Source organism: Pteropus medius, unplaced genomic scaffold (genome assembly GCF_902729225.1).
Source record: "Pteropus medius unplaced genomic scaffold, Ma_sr-lr_union100, whole genome shotgun sequence".
Classification (NCBI taxonomy): domain Eukaryota; kingdom Metazoa; phylum Chordata; class Mammalia; order Chiroptera; family Pteropodidae; genus Pteropus; species Pteropus medius.
The window spans coordinates 20126721-20149970 of NW_024342473.1; the positions used below are offsets into that span (position 1 = coordinate 20126721).

At 34.4% G+C, this 23250-nt stretch overlaps 1 protein-coding gene across 1 annotated transcript in view; it reads left to right on the forward strand.

Moving 5' to 3' along the window:
- NEDD4 (NEDD4 E3 ubiquitin protein ligase) overlaps positions 1-23250 on the forward strand; it is a 94839-nt gene that overhangs the window by 3284 nt on the left and 68305 nt on the right. Inside the window, 3 exon segments of the mRNA XM_039865518.1 lie at positions 9347-9420; positions 15550-15628; positions 15725-15763. Of these exon segments, the coding sequence (XP_039721452.1) occupies positions 9347-9420; positions 15550-15628; positions 15725-15763 (192 nt within the window).

Genomic DNA, 23250 nt, shown 5'->3' on the forward strand with positions numbered 1-23250 from the left:
ATGTTCTGGGGCAGAGATAGCAGTTTCCTGGGTGGGCCAGTATAGAGGTAGGTTCAGGTCCCCCGGAGGCCCAGCCTGCAGCCTGCCCCTCTGGCTCATCCAGAGGTTTGGTAAACACTTCATTCCCTATATTAACTTCTTTCTTCCTAAAACATCAAGTGATTTCTATTTCCTATAACTGAAACATGACTGAAACAAGGAAAAGAAAGAAAAAAAGGAAAGAATTGAGAGTCTCCATTCCATAATTTGCATGTATAGAAGAGTGGATGCCTTTAATGGTGTCAGCTAAAGCAATGCATTAGCAACAGGATAACTAAGAAGTGTACATTCTAACATTTCTAGACCCACTAATCTGAGCAGAAGCAGACCCTGCCTGTCATGACATTATATTGAGCCTGGGAACAAAGTTCCCAAACCTTTATTCACTGCACACAAAGAAAGAGAAGCACAATTTAAGCAGCTGCATTAGTATTTAGCTCGATCTTTCATGTATTATTTTTTCCATTACTACATTTTTGCAGCTGTCTAATTCCAGCATCATTCTAAAGTATTTTTATGAGTTTCCATGGGACCAAAAAAGGGATAAATACAGTTTATTTCTTAATAATTCACTTTTTATATCTTTTAAACCAACAGAAAATTTTGAAGTACAATGTGAAGAACTCCAAACGCTCCTCATTCGGATTCTTCAGCTGCTGACATTTCGCCACAATTGCTTCGTCACTCTTTTTTTGGCCATTTTCATTAGTGTCTTTCCGAACCATTTGAAGATACAATACACTATCAGCTCTAAATACTCTAATATATTTTTCTAAAACAAGAATACTTCCCTACATAACAGCCATCCAACCCTCTAAACCAGGAAATCAGCATTGATACAGCACTACCATCCAGTTCACAGATCCCACTCAATCTTTGACAGGTGTTCTAATAATTTCTCTTTTTCATTTCTGGTCCAAGATCCTATTTAGGAGCATATAGTTCCTGCACTTGTTATGTCTTTACAGTTTATCTGAGTTCCTCAGTCTTTCTTATCTTCGACAGTTTTAAGAAGTATAGGTTGTGTAACCTCTAGGTTGTTCCTCACCTTGGGTTTGTTTACTGTTTCCTCATGACCCTGCAAGATGCAAGGTTATGCTTTTTTGGCAGGAATTAGAGAGACGATGCTGTGCTCTTCTCAGTGCATCACATCGGGGTATATGATGTTGACTTGTCCTATCACTCTCTGTGATATTCTTGATCACTTGGTCATTTGGATGTCTGCCAGGTGTCTTCTTTGTAATGCCACCATTTTCCCCTTTATAATTGGTTGGGATTTTCAGAGATTATGCTAGTATCCTATCCTTCAGTCGTCAGATCTCCATCCACCAGTTTTAGCATCTTCCATCAGAATCAAACACCACTATTTTTTGTTTCCATCTTTATTAATTGACATTCTATGTAAGAAGAGCTTTTCCTTTATCCTTCATTTATTTATTCATTTGTTTATATCAAATGAATGGATAGAATCCTATCTTATTCAGTTGTTTATATCAAATGAATTGTAGAATCGTATCTTATTCAATGGATTGTAATTACTATCAGTAAATATTTTGTTGCTCAAATTATGCCTGTTTGGTCAGTGGAAGCCCTTTTGAGCAGATTCCTAAATCATCGTGACAAGTCCCCATCATTCTTTGAACACTTCATTACTTTCTGGCAGAATATGTTCCAGGATCCTCTTGTATTTTGCCTGGCCCAGTACTCTCTTGAATCAGCCACTTCTCTTAGGAATACTGGTTCCATTTAGCTGAATCTGGGTGCTCTGCGTACTCGTTGTTACTTCATGTTATTATTCTTCAGCCATCTCAGGAAACAGTTAAGAAATTTGTGTGTGTGTGTGTGTGTGTGTGTGTGTGTGTGTGTACTGCACACAGATATAGGTATACACATAAATCTGTAGCTATTTCTGTATCATTCTATGTACAGATATTAAAAAATCATTAATTCTTTCCAAAGTTTTCAATTCAAATCTAATATCTCAGGGTTCTCTATAGCCATAAGTATCTCCTCAAACAGTGAAAATTCTGACTTTCATTATCCTCATTATATTAATTTATGTGCTTAATCCATTTACTTACGCTTTTTGGTGTAACTAATTTTCTAACCATGAAGGTATCTCCTTTGTCTGTCACTTGTGCCCCTACTTTCAGCTCTATTGGGAGTACTGCTATTTCATCTCAACATGACACCCTCCTCCTCTCCTCTGTGTCCCATGGCAATGGGCACACTACTGAGAATCTCTGTATGACACCTCCCTTCTTCCCCCCAATGCCTCATGCTGGCAAGCATGCACCTCCATAAAACTGCCCTCTGCCCCCAAACTCTGCCTCAGATAAGCCTGCCATTGACTCCTCTGCACCAGGGAGAGCAAATGAGAAGGAATTATATATAGTTTTCACACACACACACACACACACACACACACACTTTGAGAACCACTACTGTCTCCTAAAGCTAAGGATTCTGAGTGTTCTACTTTATCATGAGTATTACTGCCAAAAACTCCTGAGGAGCTTTGACTACGCAGAGCAAGTTTATAGCAATCATATACTCCACCTTTACTAGGACAGATTTCATTCATTTATGTATGTATGTATGTATGTATGTATTTTTTGATAAAGATGATCTAGCATTTTAAATTTTTATAAAATTTTTCAAGTAGATTTAAACACCAGAGGAAGAAAACTGCTGTCAATTCATAGTTTGTAATTTTTACTTTGGAAAATATGCCCCTCATAAGTCATATAGCATATGTTGAAAAAAAAATTAAAAAAATACACATCTCACCAACCTGCCACAGCAGTTTTTTTGTTAAATAAGTATTCACCATTTATATTATTATACTATATAAATACAGTAGTATTTATATAGTATAATACAGTAGTATTCACATCTGCACCATTGCATCTTGTTCATAGTTATTGCACAGATTTTGCTTTAGTTTTATTTACACATAACACAAATTAATTGCAAACTGGTAGAATTTTAAAATCACTCAATGTAATAAAATATATAGGTAGATAGGTATAGATATAAATCTCACAAAAGCTATCTATTCCTTTTTCCTCATTCTTATTAGAGACAACCCCTCGCTATGTTGTTTTCCACCTGAACTGCTTACACTCTACACCTGTTGTACAGCCATCATCTGCGGGCTTCTATTCGCTTGCATCATTGTGAGAATTCTTTTAATCTTTACTGTTGGATTCACTGCTTCCTTCATCTCTTGTCTTCTTTCCTAATTGAGTCCCTCATTTGCTGACTTAGATCCTCTGTATAAGTGCAGGTCCTATTAACTGCAGTATTTCACAGTAGGTTTATCTGAACCTACCATTTAACTGTGGGACTCTCTCACATATCAGTATTTATAGTGTTTGCTTTTTTTCTCCCCACCTTGGACCACTCAGTTTCCTCAGAAGTCTTCCTATTCTCTGTTTGGTGAATGCAGGTCTGGCAGCCAATGTTCTTGGCTCAGTCTTTGTGTAAACTTTTTCTTGCTTTTGATAAGATGCCTTATTCTACTTTCAGCAGCTGCAGAAAGGTTTGAGGTTAATCAAGAGTTTGTCAGCCCTACTATGTGCCAAGTATTCTGCTGGGTTCTATAGAAAATACAAAGATAACAAAAATCTAAGTTTCTCGAGCTTCAGAGTCTCACTATTTTAATAGTGGAGAAAGACATTTTATTGCCTCAGATATAAGGTAGTTTGTGATAGATGCTATGTAAATGAAGCTATAACAACAACAAGAAGATTCATGTTAAGGCTGTTAGAAAAGATGGCATTTGGACTTTAAAGAAAGGCAGAGCTTTTTTAAAGAAAAAATATAATTTAAAAAGGTGAAAGATTTTTTCGCTTTGAAGAGAAACCCAAGCATAAAATTATAATTTAAAATATATAAAAAGTTTAAAAATTAAAACAGAAACAATCATTTCATCGTTTTTACAGCTGTTTTCATTGTTGCATATTTCCTTCTTCATCCATCTGCACACGTTTTTACAGTTATCACAAAACAAATATTCTGCCTTCTGATTTTTCTAGTTAACCTTGTAATTATTTTGTCATTAAATAATATGAATAATTACATTTTAATGGCTTCAAAGGAACCTGCTCAGATGATATAGGATGTTAACAATGAAGGAGTTAGGGGATGGGGAAGAATATCCCAGGCAGAGGGAACCCAGCTTGTATAAAAACTCATGGGTAAGGAAACACAGGATATATCTTTTTTGAAAAAAAAAAATTAGACTGGTAAGGAGAGTAGGCAACAGAAGGATGGGAGGATTAGGAGAGTAATAAAGAGTTTCGCAAGACCTGTGAGAGATGGATAAACCTAAGCTCTGCATTTCTTATTCCTGGTTGGTTTGTTTTTGCGGGGATGGGGATGCGGGGCGGGGAGTGTTGACAGAAGATTGAGGAGCTGTTTATGAATTGTGGAGAAAAGCTCAGCCCTGGGAAGCTGCTTTTAATTACTGAAGCCACTTGTATAGGTAACACATTACCAGTTTGTTTCTCCCTGTCATTGAGAAAAGCCGCATATCTTTATCTACAATTTGCAACTTATACATTTCACTTTCAAAAATCAATAATGCTCTCTTATGAGTGGAAGGGGAAGATTCCAGCTTAAGTGAAGAGCTGTGATCTGTTTGAGGATAATGTCCCTGTTTTGATTAAGGAAAAGATGTTTAAGTTTTGTTTCTTTTTTACTCACTTGAGAGCTGTCCAGATTTCTGTTAATAATACTTTTAGTATCATGATTCTAAAATTATTGAAGAGTTTAGTCTCCAGTTGAAGTTTTTATCCTCCTCTTCATTTTTGAAGATGATGTGAGGTGTTATGATCTCTGCTTATAGATGTGACTAAAAACCAGTTTTGACAATTTGCTAGCATAAATTTATAAAATAAAGTTAAACAAGTACAAATATGAAAATATATGGCATTTCTTTTTTTCTTATTTAATTTTATGAAAGGATCTTAAATCAATATAGCTTCATATCAGTTAACCATAGCATCTAATATAATTAGTTCTGATTTTTGTAATGGGAAATGCAAGGAGAAAGTTAAAAAGTTAAACATGTCTGTGACTGTGAGTAATTTATCATTTCCTGGAATTGTTTTTAATTAATGCTTGTTTCATTTTTCTTCAGGGACTTCTGGGGGATAGTTTCAGTAGAGGCTCCACAAATATGGATTAATTTTTTTAGAGGGGTATGATAATTTCAATTAAGTTCATATACAAATTATAAGCACTTGTCTGCACTTAGAAAAGGTAAGATCATCAAATAACGTTATTTGCTGATGGCACTTTTGATTACACATTATCACTTGAAAAAACTGTGTTACTAAGTCATCACAGAAAAGATTTCTAATTTTCAGAATTCAGTCTTGGAGATTGGCGCCCGTTTATCATATTTATTCAGTAAAACCTCCAGGAGCAGGGTGGTTATAAGTACATAGAAATGGAAGAAGACTAAAATAAATGCTCTATGATATGTATATTTTCTCCCTCTCAGACCTTTCCTCAGAAAGGAATATGATTGTTGGAAGTGGGATAATTTCAGAATAGAATCAGTTAGGTTGCTATCTGTTGGGCAACATTTATTTCATATTGTTTTTGATCTTGTTAATGGTACTGTGAATACTCTTATGCTTATCTCCTTGAATACATGAGCAAGTGTTTATCTACGGGATGTAGAATTCCTGGGTTATTGATTTAGACTTTTAGTAGCTATTGCCAAATATCTCCTCAAAATGATTCTCAATTTGCAGTTCTACCAACAGTGTATTAGAGTTCTCTCTGGTTACCAGTGAGATTGAGGATCTTTTTATGTGTTTATTAGCCATTCTCTATGACTTCTTGTATTGGGTTGTTTATATTTCACTTACTGGATTTTAGGAGTTTTTAAAATATAATTTGGATAATCATAATTTGTCAATGGTACATATTTTAAATACTTCTTCCACCCTGTCTTTCCCCTTGACTTTTCATTTTGCTCATAGCATTATTTCTCATACAGGTTAATGCCAAATCTAACAACTTTTCCCATTAGGGTTTTTATTTTTTTAAATCCTTTCCTATCCCAATGTTATAGAAATATTCTTAATTTTTGTATAAAATTAAAAAATTTTCTTTTTCACTTTCAGACTTTAATGCATCTGGAATTTGTTTTTATATGTAGTATAAGATAGTGATGGAATATTATTGTTTACTTCTTTACTCACCCCTATGAATTTCAAAATTATTTGTTAAGATCTATGAAAAAATTCAAGGCAGGGAGTTGGAATTGAATTGAATTTATAGGTTACTTTGGAGAAAACAAACAATATTAATTATTTTCATCTATGAATATAGTGAATTTATTTAAGTCTTCTTTATGTTCTTCAATTTTTATTAGTTCAATTTTTAAAATAATTTTATCCATAAAGGTTTTTAAATGTTTTTTTTTAATTAATTTTATTTATCTGTGTCTAACAGTTAAGGTTACTTGGGAATTTCTAAATATATGCATTCTCTGTTATAATTTTTTCCCCAGCTTTTGATTTCGAACGATTTCAAATCTATAGGACAGTTAAAAAAGTAGTATAATAAATACCTGTATACTCATCAGCTGGATCCAGAAATTGGTTGTTTATTTCCTTTATTTGCATGGTTACAAACATACACACACACATACACACACACACACACACACTCAGTGTTCAACTTTTTATTTGTTGAGCCATTTAAGAGTAAGTTTCAGACTTATCACAATTTATCCCTAAATATTTCAATATATATCTTAAAACTAATACATTCTTATATAAAACCTCATAGTGGTATTGATACCCAAGAAATTTAATATTTGATACATTACAGTACCAATACATTATAGCGTTTATTTAATATATAACCGATTGGATGCAATTTAAAAAATAATTATCTTCCTACTTATTACAAATGATTAGGAACGCTTGATTTTGTGTTATTGTATACATAGCAACAATGACAAATTCATATTAGTTCTAATGACTATAGATTATCTTGGAAGCGATGATAAAGTATTACTCAATGTAAAAATTTGACTCTAATTTTTTTGGCTTTCTTGGTGGATAATCAAGTCATCTATAAATAACAATATAGTTTTCATTTTTTTCTTATAAAGCTTTTAATTAAATTAATATTTTATATAAAAATTGTTAGTTTTAATATATACAAAAATAAGTTTGAAAAATACAATGGAAACTAATATCCCCAGTTTTTTGCTTTTTAAAAAAATTAAAAATTTTTTTCAATTACAATTAACATTCAATATTGCATTAGTTTCAGGTGTACAGCATAGTGGTTATATATTTATATAATTTATGAAGTGATTCCCTCCAGTAGGTCTTGTACCCACCTAATTCCATATATAGTTAGTACAATATTACTGACAATATTTCCTACGCTGTACTTTACATCCCCGTGACTATTTTGTAACTGCCAATTCATACTTAATCCTTTATTTTTTTTCACCACCCAAACCCCTTCCCATCTGACAACCATCAGTTTGTTCTCTGTATGGGTTTGTTTCTGTTTTGTTGGTTTGGTTTTTAGATTCCATATATAAGCAAAACCATATGTATTTGTCTTTCTCTGTCTGACATAATTCACTTAGCATTATACCCTCTAGGTCCATCTATATTGTCACAAATGGGAAGACTTCCTTCTTTTTTATGGCCAAGTAATATTTCATTGTATATGTGTACCACATCTTTATCCATTCAATTTTTGATTGGAGAATTTAATTCATTTACATTTAAAGTAATTATTGATTGGTATTTTGTTATTGCTATTTTATTAATTGTTTTCTGATTGTTTTTGTAGTTCTCATTTTTTTTTTTATTCTCTTGCTCTCTTCTCTTGTATGTTGATGACTTTCTGTAGTACTGTGTTTGGATATCTTTCCCTTTATTTCTTGTATAGCTCTTTTAGATTTTTTGTTCGTGGTTACTATGTGCTTTATATATACCAAACTATCTTTATAGCAGTCATTTTAAGTTGATAGTTGCGTAAGTTTGAACACATTCTAAAATCACTACCATTTTTACTCACTCTTCCACGTTTATGTTTTTGTCATTATTTTTTTACTTCTTTTGTGTGTGTGTGTTTGTGTTTATCCCTTAATTTACTGTTGTAATTACAGATAATCTTCCTACTTTTGCCTTTTAGCCTTTGTATTAGCTTGAGTGTTTGTCGATCCACTGCTTTTATTATGTGTTTGCCTTTTGTCAGTGAGAATTTTTTTTCTTTGTGATATTTTCTTAGTCACAGTTTTGAATTTTTTTCTTCTTCTTAAAGAAGTCCCTTTAATATTTCTTATAATACTGATTTGGTGGTGATGAACTTCTTCAGCTTTTTTTTTTTTCCTCTGGGGAGCTTTTTATCTCTCCTTTGATTGTAAATGATAGCCTAGCTGGACAGAGTAATCTTGGTTGTAGGTCCTTGCTTTTCATCACTTTGACTATTTCACGCCAGTTTCTTCTGGCCTGCAAAATTTCTGTAGAGAAATCTGTTGATAGTCTTATGGGAGCTCCCTTGTAGGTTACTAACTGCTTTTCTCTTGATGCTTTTAAAATCCCTTACTCCTCAGTGGTGAGATATCCCTTCTGATTCTCAACTGCCACACATGGGTGTGAGACCAGCCCGTTTAGAGTCTCTGCCCTTGCTACCAGTTTCCATGTGGTGTCTCCATTATATCTTTAAGTTACAGAACTTCTATTCAGCTAGTCTTCATGTGGTTCTCAAGGGTGTTCGTTCTATAATTTAGTTGTAATTTTGATGTGGTAATGGGAGGAGGTGAGCACAGCATTTTCCTACTCTGCCATCTTGACCTGAAGTCCAGTATCTCCATTTTCAAAAGAAACTGTGTGTGGCTCTTCAGAGGCTCCTGCTGCTTCTCAAGCATTGGGACCCAGACACTTCCTGGTGGGGCCCAGTGGACCCCTGCAGTTGCCCTCCCACCCTGTCTACCTGCCTTGGGCCAGCACACACTGGTGCTGGGAGTCTGCTCCTTGCTCAGCTCTGTTACCGGCACCACTCTGGGGATCCACTGAGCCTCCCGGATGAGTGGGGATTCCCTTAATCAAATTCTCGAAAAAGATTTCTTCAATTAATTTTAATATCCTGGTTACTTTATTTGAGATATATATATATGTATATATATATATATATACATATATATGTATATATATATATATATACATATATATATATATATTTAAAAATGTTTCTTAGATAAGTTATCAAGTACATGAAAATAAAATATACATTTTTGTATTTTGTATTTTAGGAAAATTCCCGAATTGTGAGGGTGAAAGTTATAGCTGGAATAGGCCTTGCCAAGAAAGATATCTTGGGAGCTAGGTAAGTTTATGAATTTGGGTTGTACTTTTAATGCTTTGCACTTGTTAATAAGTGTATCTAAACTTTAGTTAGATGAAAAATTGAATAATATTATTAGTAAATTTTTGTGCGAGATTAACAATATTTCCTATTAGTGGTTTGCTAAATTCACTGATATCTGAATTACTGAATTTGCGAAATTAGACAAACAAAGGTACAACTCAGTGGTAGTTGTAAGATACATTTATGAGTACTGCTTCTGGGCATTGATAAAATTCTAACAGACTAATTCTTTAGCAACCATAAACTCTGAGTATAACACAAAAAGCAGCAACCTGAAGGCAATGGAGAATGAACAGAGCAGGCAAAGCCTAGTAGGGAGTCCATGTGTGGAGGTGAGGAATTGTACTGAGTTCTCAATTTTATGAATTAGTTTGAGACCACGTGGAGCCAGCACCTGAAAAAATTATAGTCTTCATGGTCTGGGAAGCCAGAAGACTTATCTGGGGAAAAAACAAAAACAAAAACATGGCAATGATGAGGATTCTGGAGGAGAAAGGACTGTTGAAGAGATTCCCTAATCTACTGTTGTCTCTTGCTGACCCTGAATCACATATATGATAGCAGATTCAAAGCAACTCAGCTAAAGACAAAAGATATGAATAGAGATCAGAGTTACTGCCCAATAAATAGGGGTTTTGGTTCTAGTCCAAATAAGATAATTAATTGCAGGATAAAATATAATAAACAAACAAATACTCATCAGAGAAAAACTGCAGAATCCAGAGATTCCACAACCTAACACTTATAATGTCCAGGATATAATTCAAAATTATATGATATATAAACAACTGGGAAATTGGAACACATTCTCAGTAGAGAAAAGAGCATATACTCACATAAATCAAAAGACTAGAAATCTCAGGAATGAAATAGAAACCATAAAAAATGAATATTTTAAAACTGAAGAATACAATATTTGAAATTAAAATTCTTGGATTAATTAACAGAAGAATGAAGATGAAGAGGACAAATTAATTGAACTTAAAGATAAATCAGTAGAAATTATTTCCTAATTGGAAAATGAGACAAAGATTGAAAAATTTTAAAAGATGAACAGAGCCTAAGGGACTTGTTTGATAATGTCAGACAGTCTAACATACATGTAATTAGGGTCTTAGATATAGGAGAGAGAGAAAAAATGAGGCAAAACATTTTTTGTAGAAATATGGCCATTTTTTTCCAAAGGACGAAAGATAAAAATATATACTATTAAAAATACCAAGCAGGATAAACACTAAGCTGAATATACTGAGGCACATAGTAGTCAGACTGTTGAAAGCCAAGTATAAAGAAATATCCTGACCGAAGAAAGTGAAGAAAATGACATATTACATACCCAGGAACTACAATTCAGTTAAGGACTGACCTCTCACAGGAAACTATAGAGGCCAGAAGAAAGTGGAAAAATAGAATAACAACTGTCAATTCAGAATTCTATATTAAGTGAAAATATCCTGCTGGTTGATGACAAAATAATGACATTTTCAGATGAAAGAAAACTATGAGACCTTGTCATCAGCTGACCTGCACTATAAGAAAAGCTAAAGGATATTTTTCCAGCTAAAAAGAATAGATAATATGGAAACTCAGATCCTCAGAAAGAAATAAAGAGCATTAGAAATGGTAAATGTATGGGAACGTACAAAAGATCTCTTGTTGTTTTCATAAAAACTTTTAAAAATAAAACATATGCCTATTTAAATCACAATTTATTGTCTTGCAGGGTTTATATTATATGTAGATGTAATATATATATATAACAACCGTAGCATAAAGGACAGAGATAGCTGTGGCTTATGGACCAATTTAGTAGAGTGGCACAATATTAAGTGTAAGTGGAATAAAAAATAAAGGGCATATATTGTAATACCTAGATGATCTACTAAAAATAATGTAAAAAATTATAGATAAAAAAACAATAGATATTTAAAAAATGAAATCCTTGAAAAATAAAATAAACAGAAGGCTAGGAAAGGAAGAACAAATTATCAGTAAAAAGAAAAAAGGGAGGAGGGAAGAATAGAAAACCAATAAATTAATAGACCTAGTGTAATAATTAGGTAGACCTAATATTACATTAAACATTAATGGTCTAAGGTAAAGATGATGCAGAGGTGGTTAGAATGGATTGAAAAACAATATTCAATTACATTGTCTATAAAAGATGCACTTAAAATATAAAGGTATAGCTAAATTGAAAATAAAATGGATGCAAAGAAATATGCCATGCAGACAGTAAGGATAAAAAGATTGAAGTAGATATATTAATATCTGATAAAATAGATTTTAACACAAAGAATTACTTGCAGACATTTCATAACAATAAAATAAATTCATCGAGAAGATATAACAATCATAAATTTGTAAGTTCTGTTAACAGAACTTGAAAATATATGAAAGTAAACTGGACAGAATTAAAGGGACAATTAAAAATTTCACAGTCATAACTGAAGACATTAATACCTCTCTCAGCAATTGATGAAACAGCTAGACAAAATCAACAAAAACATAAATTTGAACAATATTATGAATAGCTTCGACCTAAAAAACAGTTTCTAACAACTGCAAAATACATTCTTCTCAAGTGCACATGGTACATTCACCAATATAAATCATACATGTATTATTTATCTATTGCTGCACAATTATGATGACCACAAATTTAGCAGCTTAAAAGAATGCACATTTATTATCTCATAGTTTCTGTGAGTCTGAAGGCCCTGTGTAGTTTAGCTAGGTCCTCTGCTTCTCACAAAGCTGCAATCAGGTATTGGCCAGGGCTGTGGACTCATCTGAGGCCACAGTGTGGGGAAGGATCCACTTCCAGGCTCATGTGGTGTGGTCGTTGACAGTATTCAGTTCCTTGCAGGCTACCAGACTAAGGGCTTCAGTTTCTTGCTGACTGTCAGTCAGAGGCCACCTTAAGATTCTTGCCGTATGGCCTTCCTCATATGGCAGGCCACAAGCTAGCAGCCAGGTTCTTCAGAGTTAGCAAGAGAGAGTGTCCTGGCAAGATAGGTTACAATCTTATGTAATGCAATCACATACACTCTGTCACTTTTGCCATTATGTATGATTAGAATTTGTCGGTCCTTCCCACATTTAAGAAGAACACAACACAAAGGGCATGAACATTAGGAGGTAGGGATAATAGGAGCTACCCTGGAGTCTGCCTGCCATAATATATTGGGCCCTAAAATAATAACTCAAACAACGGCAAAATTCACATTCTGTTCAAGTGCACATCGTACATTCACCAACATAGGTCATGTGTAAGGCCACAGGACAAGTCTCAGGAATTTTGAAAAGACTGAAATGATATACAGGACGTTCTTTGATAACAATAGAGTTAAGTTAGAAAACAATAACATTAAGATATCTAGAAAAACCTAAACATTTGGAAATAAAACAATATACTTCTAAATAATCTATAGGTCAAAGAAGAAATCACAGGAGAAATTAGAAAACGTTTTGAACAGAATGAAAATGAAAATACAGCAATAACATTTATAGAGTACAGCTAAAGTAATATTTAGAGGAAAATTTAGAGTTTTAAAATGCTTAACTTAGAAAAGGAGCAAGATATAAATGAATGATTTGAGTTCTGATCTTAAGAAATTATAAAAAAAAAAAAGCAGATTAATTCCAAAGTAAGTAGAAGGAAGAAAATAATAAAGATAAAGGCAGAAGTTAGTGGAATGGAAAATGAACAATGGTAGAAAAAAATCATTGACATCAAAAGCTTGTTTTTTGAAAGGATCAATAAAATTTTTAAACTTCTAGCTGGACTGATGAAAACCAAAAGAGAGAAGGCACAAATTACCATAATGAGAATGAAAGCAGAGACATTGCTATAGATCTTATGGAAATGAAAAAGACAAAAAGAGAATATTGCGCACAACTTCATACTAATAAAGAATGATGCACAACTTAGATGAAATAGAAAAACTCCTTGAGAGATACAGATTATCAAAATTAATTACAGAAGAAATGGAAACTTGAATAGCCCTCTGTTGAACAATATATAAAAATATATGACCTGGTGGGAGTTTTCCTAGGAATGCAAAGTTTGTTCAACATTTTCTAAAAAACTATTCAATTTAATTCATAGTAATATAGTACAGAAGAAAAAAAATGATCATTTCAATAGTGTAGAAAGTGCATATGATAGAAACGCTCAGCAAGCTTAGAATAAAATGCAACATTGGTTTAACATCTGAAAATTAATCAATGTAGATCACCATATGAATAGAATAAAAGAAAAAGACATGGTCATTTTAATAAAAGCAGAAAAAGCATCTGACAATTTAACACCCATTTATGATAGAAACTCCTTGCTAGAGAGAGATAGGAATGTTCTAAACCTAATTAAGATTATCTGTGGAAAAACCTATACCTAACGTCGTACTCACTGGTGACAGTCTGAATGCTTCCTACTTAAACTCAGGAATGAGATAAGATTGTCTGCTCTCACATTTAATGCAACCCTGTACTGGATGTCCGAGTGATGTAATATGGCAAGTAAAAGAAATAAAAATAATGCAGACTGAAAAAGAAAAAATTATCTGTAGGCAACATGATCATGTATACAGAAAACCCTAAGGAATCTACAAAAAAGCTAGAACTAATAAGATACAAGGCCACAAGATACAAAGTCATTGTATCAAAATCAGTTATATTTTTATATCCTATCAATGAACTATTAGATAATCTTTAAATCTCCATTTACAGTAGCATAAAAGTAAAAACTTAGAAATAAATTTAACAAAATATTTTCAAGAATTGTACACTGAAAACTAGAAAACATTGCTGAGGGAAATTGAAGATGTAAATCAGTAGATAATATGCCATGAATTGGAAGATTTAATATTGTTAGAGTGGTATTTCTCTTGAAATTGACTAGATTTGATACAGTCCCAATCAAAATCCCACTCTGTTTGTTTGGAGAAATTGATAAGCTAATTTCAGTATTTTTATGGAAAGTCAAAGGACATGGAATAGCCAAAACAATTTTGAAAAAGAACAAAATTGTAAAGGCTTCCTATACAGCTATAGTAATCAAGACAGAGTGATATTGGCATAAGAATAGATAACGGTATTGTTCAATGGAATGAGATAGAGTGTAGAAACACACACACACACACACTCTCTACATACATACATGGTCAGTTTACTTTTTGACAAAGTGTTAAGATAATTCAAGAGAAAGGATAGTCTTTTCAATACATGATACTGGAACAACTGGTTATCTGTATGGAACAAAATAAACCTCATTCCTTACCACACAACATATAGAACATTAATAAGCTAAAGTTATAAAACTTCTATAAGAACACATAGGAGAAAATCTTTGTTCTACTGGGATACACAAAAATTTCTTGACTAGGACTCGAAAGGTATAAACCATAAAAGAAAGAAAATTGTTGAAATAGACTGTGTCAGAATTAAAAACTTCTGTTGTTTGAAAGACACAGTTAAGAAAAGGAAAAGGCAAGCCACAGATGGGAAGAAATACATTCAAAAGATGTATCTCACATGTTTAATCCACAATATATAAATATCTCTTACAACTCAATAATACAATAAAAACACCAATTCAAAATGGACAAAAATCTTTATTTTTCCTTCTCCACATCTCTTTGTAGAAGAGGTTATATGACAGATAACTATTTTGAGCTGAAAGCATTTTGCCTTTATTTTGTAAAAAAGCATTTACACCCATGAAATAACTTGGGACAACCTGAGGTTTTGCAGAGCTAGTTCTTGAAAATCATTGAATTAACCATCTTAACCCAGGAGGAGAAAAAAATGTAATAAAAAATCAAACAAAATTTTAAAAATCTAAAAAAGTTTGGAAATCATTAAATTGTTACTAAAACTTTTTCTTTGGAATTCTTCGGTACTTTAGCTTTTTAACAAGATGTAAAAATTATTATAATTACTAACCCGTACCTAAGGAACCCTTACCTTGAAGTGTAGGAAATAATTGTAGAAATTATTAACAAGGAAAATTCTGTGATTTTTATAGTTTGGGTTATCTGAGGGTGGGAATAAGAAACAGTTAACTTTCTTTTTTAATTTTAACAGTGATCCTTATGTGAGAGTGACGTTATATGACCCAATGAATGGAATTTTAACAAGTGTACAAACGAAAACCATTAAAAAGGTTAGACTTAGCAGAATTCAAAAAATCTTTAAATACAGTTTTATTTTTATATGACAAAATATAAAAATTAGTGACGCTTCGTTTGTTGTCTTTTAGACTTTGAATCCAAAATGGAATGAAGAAATATTATTCAAAGTAAGTACACATTTCACTAAAAGAGCAAAACATTTTTTCCCATAGTTTAGAATAAGTTCTCACTTATAATATTCTATAATGTATCTTACAAGAATTTGTCTAGATTTTTAAAAATTTAAAAACAATTAAATCTAGGTATCCCCAGATAATATAGTCCTGGAACCATTTAGCTTATTATGAAAAACATATATGTAAGGTAATGAAAAGGTAAAGATGATTGTAAACCTCGAATTATCTTATTCTAATTTAATTCTGATTTAAGAGGCTATATAGTAGTCTAATTCCACTTCAACAGATTTTGGTGTTTTCCCTTAAAGATGATGCAATATTTGTGTCTCCCTAGTCACTTATTAAATAGACTGATGCAAGAGATGATGAGGGCCTACCAGTAAGTGGATACATTTCTTCTTTTACACCCTTCATGCACATTCCTGCCTTCCCCCTCACATTGTCTCACTATACCATAAGAACAAACTCCAGTCAGCAGTTATCTCAGGCTCCTCAAACTAAGAACGTTTCCTTGTACCAATCTGCCAGAGTTCTTACTGATGTCAGACAGTACCATACTAGCAGTGGTAGAGATACATTTCAGTAATACTGGTATATATATATATATAGTTTTCCCATTCGTGTATTCCATCTTTAAAACATTATTCCTTGACCTCATATTCCCTTTTAGCTGCTGACTCATTTCTCTGTTCACCTGAATAACCAACATTCCTGAAAGAGCTGACTGCCCTCTTCATTTCTGCTTCTCTAATACACTCCTTAACCTACTGTAATCTAACTCATCACTTGAATGAAACTGCTCTTACCAAAGTCAACTAATCTTATCTAACGTTATAATCTAATCTCATCTTACTCATGCTTTTAGCAGCATTTGACATAGCCAACCATTACTGAAACACCAGCCTCTATGGTGCCACACTTGATTTCAGTCAGGAAAACAGAAGCCACTCTCTATATTGCACTTTTGAAGGTATTTTGTTTGTTTTGTTTGTTTTGTTTTAATAAAGTGAATTAGAAGGGAAGAAATTGCTAAAACAAATATCCAAGAAGCTGTTACTGAAGATCCAGCCAAAAGCACCAACTAGAGTGCTTCTGGTTTTCTTCTTTATAGAAGGATCTCCCCGACTCTATTTGGTGTGGCATAAAAACGGCATTTTAAATCAGTTTGGAAATTCTGGATTCTTGAGGAAGTGGTATTGAGTCCACTGGATAGTCATATGGAGAAAAATGAAGCTAAATTTCTGGTTTACTTTCACTAAAATGAATTCCAGATTTGATAACCTCTGGTTTTGATTGCTTCTTTGGCACAAGTTATTGCTTAGGCAAGAGTTTTAAAATTCCTGAGTGGTTGAGTTTTTTATTTATTCACACTTTTATTATTATTTTACATATTTCATTGCACTGTTCTTAGAAATATGTGTTTTCAATCTACTGAATTTTTTTTGTACCTCTTACTCTTTTCTAGTGTCAAGTAATGTTTAGTCGTAATAGGGATGGATGTTTATTTGTCTTGTTCCTGATTTTTATGAGAATGGATATAGCTTTTCTTCATTAAACATAGACTTTTTATCATTTATCACATTAAAGGAGCTATTCAGCTATTGTTATTTTGTTCAAGAGTTTAAAAAAAAACATTGATGCTTCTAATTTTAGCCATGATGCTGAAATAGGGCATTGAACTTAACCTGATGGTATAAGCAACTGTAAAGCTATTAAGAATTTTAGCAGGATCCAGTTTCACAACATAATATTCAGAATGTATCCAAAATTATTTTACATACAACAAACCATGAAAATATGACCTATTCTCAAAAGAAAAGACAATCAATAAATGTCAAATCCCACAATTACCCAGACATTTGAATAATCAGTAAAAACTGTAAAGCAGCTATTATAAATATTATAACCATGCTCTTTGACATAAACACTCTTGTAATGAATGGGAAGATAGACATTCTTAGCAGAGACATAGAAACCATAAAAAAAGAATGAAATGAAATATTAGAACTTAATATGTTATCTGAAATTTTAAAAATCACTGCACGAGTTCAATAATAAAATGGAGTAGCAGTAAAAATAATAATAAAGATACTGCTCGAAGATAATAAGTAGAAATTATCTAATTTGAAGAACAGAAATAAAGATTGAAAAAAATTAGTAAAGCCTTAGAGACCTGTGAACAATATTAAGAGTCTAATATTTGGATCATTGAAGTCTCAGAAGAGGAAAAAGACATTGATGGGAAAAGTATTTGAAGAAATAATGGCCAGAATTTTCCAAATTTGGTGAAAGACATGCATTTATAGGTTAAAGAAGTTCAGTGAAACCCAAACAAAGTACATGCAAAGGAAACCATGTTCAGACCCATAATCAAATTGCTAAAATCAAAGATGAAGAAGAAACCTTGAAAGCAGTCAAGGGAAATGACACATTAAATGGACAATAAGGAATACTATGAACAACTCCGTGCCTATATTCAATAAATTAGAAAAAATGGACCAATTTTTTAAGACATATACTACCAAAATTTTAAGAAGAAATAAATTACCTGAAAAGTTCTCTGTCTCTTAAAGAAATTGCATTTGAAGTTAAAAACCTTTCAACAAAGAAAACTTCAGGCCCAGATGGTTTCACTGTTGAATTCTACCACACATTATGGATTAAATAATTCCAATTCTACATAATATTTTACCAAAAATAAAAGAAGAGGGAACATGTCTCGATTCATTCATGAGGCCAGCATTGACCTGATACCAGAACCAGAAAAAGACTTTATAAGAAGATAAAACTGCAGACCATTCATTCACCCTCATGATCGTAGCCATTTTGTGCTGTTTACTAAATTGGGCCCTTTCCATTCTGAAAGGGGCAGTAATTTGTCTTCAGATTACTTTTGGGTATGGGTTTACTATTCCTTTCTGCAGAACCCCAGCTAGCACAACTATCTGGAGGTTTACAGAATGTGTGTTCCGTAGGGATGGAAATCCACCCAACATTTCATCCTTCCAGGAACCCAGTTCACAGAGAAGGAGGTGCAGGAATGAGTCCATGACCATAGGATATTTCGGTTACATCACCTGCCACACTATCCAGAAGCAAGCATCCTTACAGAGCTTTGGAATGGCCTACTGAAGGCACAACTGAAGCACCAATCTGGAGGCAATACTCTACAGAGACGGGGTGCCAATTTATTCATTACACCAGAGACCTCAATAAGAGGAGGCTATGTTTGCAATGGAAAGTATACATGGGTCCAGGAACAAAGGAGTAGAAGCAGGAGTGGCCCGCTTACCACGGTTGCCAAAGACCTCGTGGAGGACTGTGTGCTTCCATCCCTGGAACACTAGGCTCTGTTGAGTTAGAGGTCCAAGTCCTCAAAGGTAGCACAGTCTTTCCATGGGACATAGAACGGGTCCCATCAAACCAGTCTACAGCTGCTTGCAGGGCACTCTGCACTCCTTGGATCCGGGAACCAGCAGGCAGTTTAGGCTGTTACTCGATTGAGCTTGCATATATGTCATTCTCCAGGGTCTGTCTGGTTTCTGCAGGGATCAGACTGGAGAATTGAATGAAAATATAGGAGCCACCTTTGTATCCTTTAGGTCTTTACTGGCGGTACGAATCCCTGACATTCCCACGAGGTTGCAATATTTTTGTTTTTTAAACAGCTTTGAGATATAATTTGCATAACATACAATTCACCCACTCAAAGTGTACAGTTCAGTGTTGTTTTAGTATAATCACAGTTGTGCAACCATCACTAAAATCATTTTTTGAACATTTTTGTCATCCCAAAAAGAAACCCCATGCCTACCAGCTGACACTCCCTGTTTTTTTCCTCCAAAACTTGCCCCTCAGGCAACCACCAAACTACTTTCCGACTCTTAGAATTGCCTATTTTGGGAATTTTGTATAAATGGTATACAATTAGTGTCTGGTTTTTTTTTCACTTAGCATAACATTTTCAAGGTTCAATCATGTTGTAGCGTATATCAGTACTTTCTTTTTATTGCCAAATAATATTCCATTGTTTGGATAACCACACTTTATTTATACATACATCAGTTGATGGACATCTGGGTTCTTTCCAGTTTTTAACTACTATGAATAATGGTGCTTTTTTTGTTGTTGAGTTGTCATAGTTCTTTATATTTCTAGATTACAAGTTTCTTGTCAGATACACGATTTGCAAAAATGTTCTCCCTTTCTGTGGGCTGTCTTTTGATGTTATTGTTGGTTTCTTTTGAAGCATGACAGTATTTAATTTTGATGATATTCGATTTCTATTTTTTTGTTGATGCTTGTGCTATTGTTGTCATTTCTAATCAATATTGTGTTAGATTTACTATCTTGACCCTCTGGTCAAGGAGGACAGTCTGAAACTGGAGAACAGTTTCAGAGTCTTCCACTTGACTTTCTCACTAGGAGCTCTTATTCCACAAGCATGGAGTCAGTGTGGTGGTGGTGGTGAGGAATCCAGCCTCCAGTCTGTCAGTCCTAATTATATACTTGCAAACCAGGGAAATGATGGCCAGGTAGATCCACAGAACCAGTGGACTTTAGCCAGGACTCCATTTATTACATAGTCCCTGTAAGTCCTTGCCCTAATAAAGGAAGCTATGGTGATGCTTTGGGTGTCTAGGTATCAACACATACCCTGTTTCCAACAGTGCTCAGTATGTCTGAGTATTCATTTCCCCCAATATACAATCACCCAAATAAATGGCCATGGTCCTTTTGGAGGAGGAAGGGAGGGATCATTACAATACACACTTCCTACAGTGATGCAGAATCCTTCAGAGGATTAGGTCACTTCCTCAATCAGTAGCTTTGGATTAGAAATTGGCTCAGGCTAGAGAACTAGACAAGGGATTCTGATTTTTTACTAACTGGGTCAACTGCCCTTAGCCGCCTGCTTCTCCACTGCTGCCTTATCTTGATTGTACATGTCAAGCAGCACCTTCATTGGCCACTTGCAAGTTTTGCCTCCAGGGGTTCTGTGTTCTGTACTCTGCAAGGTCAAGTCAAGTCTGCTTTACTTCCCCTTCAACCTGATCAGCCATTACAATAATTGTAGCTCCTTGATTCTGGCAGTGAAATGCCACTAGCTGCCTCTGTTACTGAAAAAGGGGAGGATCATCCCCTCGCAGGGCTATTAAGGAGCCCAGCCCTGTGATCACCTCTCCTACCATCAGTCCTGGCATGCAGAAGAGAGCCACCACCACACTTCTTGGTGATGCTGCTGCCCCTCTCACCAGCACATGCCTGATGACCATAGTTAATTGCGTGTCCTCTAGGCCTCCCATGTAATAAGAATCTGATAGGTATTTTGGCCTCATGGAATGTATGTGTGAATATATATAATATATATATATATATATTTTTTTCATTCCAGCATGTCCACTTTTATTGGCCTTTTTGTTCCTTCCCCTACCATCTGCCAAGGAAACTCAGGCATTTCCACTTGGCTCATTATTTTTTCAGGCTTCTGAGAGCCACCCTAGCAACAAGTTCGCCTCATTTCATGGGGCCCTTGACAGGATGTTAAGTCCCAAGTCGATGAAATCTTGCTATCCAGTCTTATGTTTCTGCTCCTTTGATCATCATAGTCCCAGGGGTATTTCTCTGGCTCCTTCCAGTATGTGCTATTTAGTTCTTACTTTCTTCCAGATGTAATCTCTTTCATCCTATATCAGGCCCAGCTGGGTTATGCTGGGAGTTAACATTGGTTATTACCTTGGTAGCCAGAAGAGAAGTTAGAGAAACTCCCGAGGAGAGAACCCGTTTCCTTGCAGGGCAGAAGCCTCTGCAGTGTCTTCCTGCGTGGGGGAAGTGCTAGCTCTTATTACGGAGGGATGGGCTACTCTGCAAGCTTGGAGTTCAGGGACCCGTGGAACCAACATCTCGGAGCATCCACCCAGATCCTCCTATCCTGTGTATCAGGGTCCCAGGTTTTCCTTGCCAGGGCCTTGACTTGACCTGCAGTGGCTGAACATTTAAATGTCTCTGAGCTCTGAAACTCTGTCAACTTTGAGTCTGCTCCCCAGTTAGGTCCTTTTTTCTACGTTAGGAGATGCAGGCCTCTTTATAAGCTACCAAAGAGGCCCTCTGTCTCTCATACTTAATCGTTAGCTGTTTAACTGCCCTTATTTTCTCATTATCTCTACGTAAGTCTTCAATACAGAATAGTAATAACTAGGCAACTCCATTGTTTTTGTGGATATTATTCTCGCTCTATCTTCTAAGTGCCTTAAATATCACTCTGGCAAGGGTGTTCCCCTCCACTGGGACACTCCCCCAGGACACCACCAGAGAAATCTTTAGGAACCGAGCCACCACTTTATGCCTGGGGCTTTATGTGTCCCACATTCAGCTCAGGATGGGGAGTTCCTTGCCTGCTAGGTGAATGTGGGCTGGTCCTAAAACCCTACTACCCATACCATCTGTGTTAGCTTGGGCCCTCTGAGAAGCAGACACCAAAATGAAATTAGGTATACAAGCACCATTCTGAGAATATCTCATCCAGACTAATGAAGAGTTTCCAAGCAAAGGTTGTGTGCTAGGGAAGTCCTGTCTCGAGCAAGAATGGCCAGGCTCTGGACCCCCCCACTGTGTCTAGTTTTGGAGAGCAAGCAAGAACACAACAAGTAGATTCAAAGGTGCATGGTTAGCTGGGAGCTTTCAATCAACTATGCAAGGTCTCTTGAAAGAGATCTGAAAGACATCCGAGTGGCTCAACTCTGGCCATTACAGTTGTGATATTTAAGAGTGCATATTGTAATCCTTAGAGCAGCCACTAAAAAATTAAAATAAAATTATAATAAAAATTCAATAAGGAAAATAAAATGGAATACCAAGAAATGCTTGATTAGTAATTTTTTTAAAAAATAAAAGGGAAGAAAAGAGGAATAACAACAAATAGAAAAATAAATAGAAAGATGATAGTCATAAAATCAACTATCTCAATAATTTTTTTAAAAAGCAAGATTTAACTACATGCTGTTTACAGAAGATACAATTTGAGTATAAATACACAGACAGGTTAAAAGTAAAAGTACAGAAAAAGTTATACCATGCAAACACTAAGCCACAAAACCCCAAACAAAATCCTGATGTGGCCATATTAACATTAGATGAAGTAGACTTTAGGGTGAAGAATGTTACCAGAGATAAATAGGGACATTTCATGATTATAAAAGGGCTTATTTATCAAGAAGACATACAATAATAAATTTGTATGTACCTAATAAAAGAACTTCAAATTATGAGCAGAAATTGACAGAATTAAGTAGAGAAATAAATCAGTCCAGAATAGTTGAAGATTTTATTACTTCTCTCTCAGTAATTGATAAAACAGCTAGACAAAAAAAAAGTCAGAAAGTGCATAAAAGATATGAAAAACACTATCAATCATCTTAGCCTATTTGGATGTATAGAACATTACATCTAATATCTGAAGAATATACATTCTTCTTATA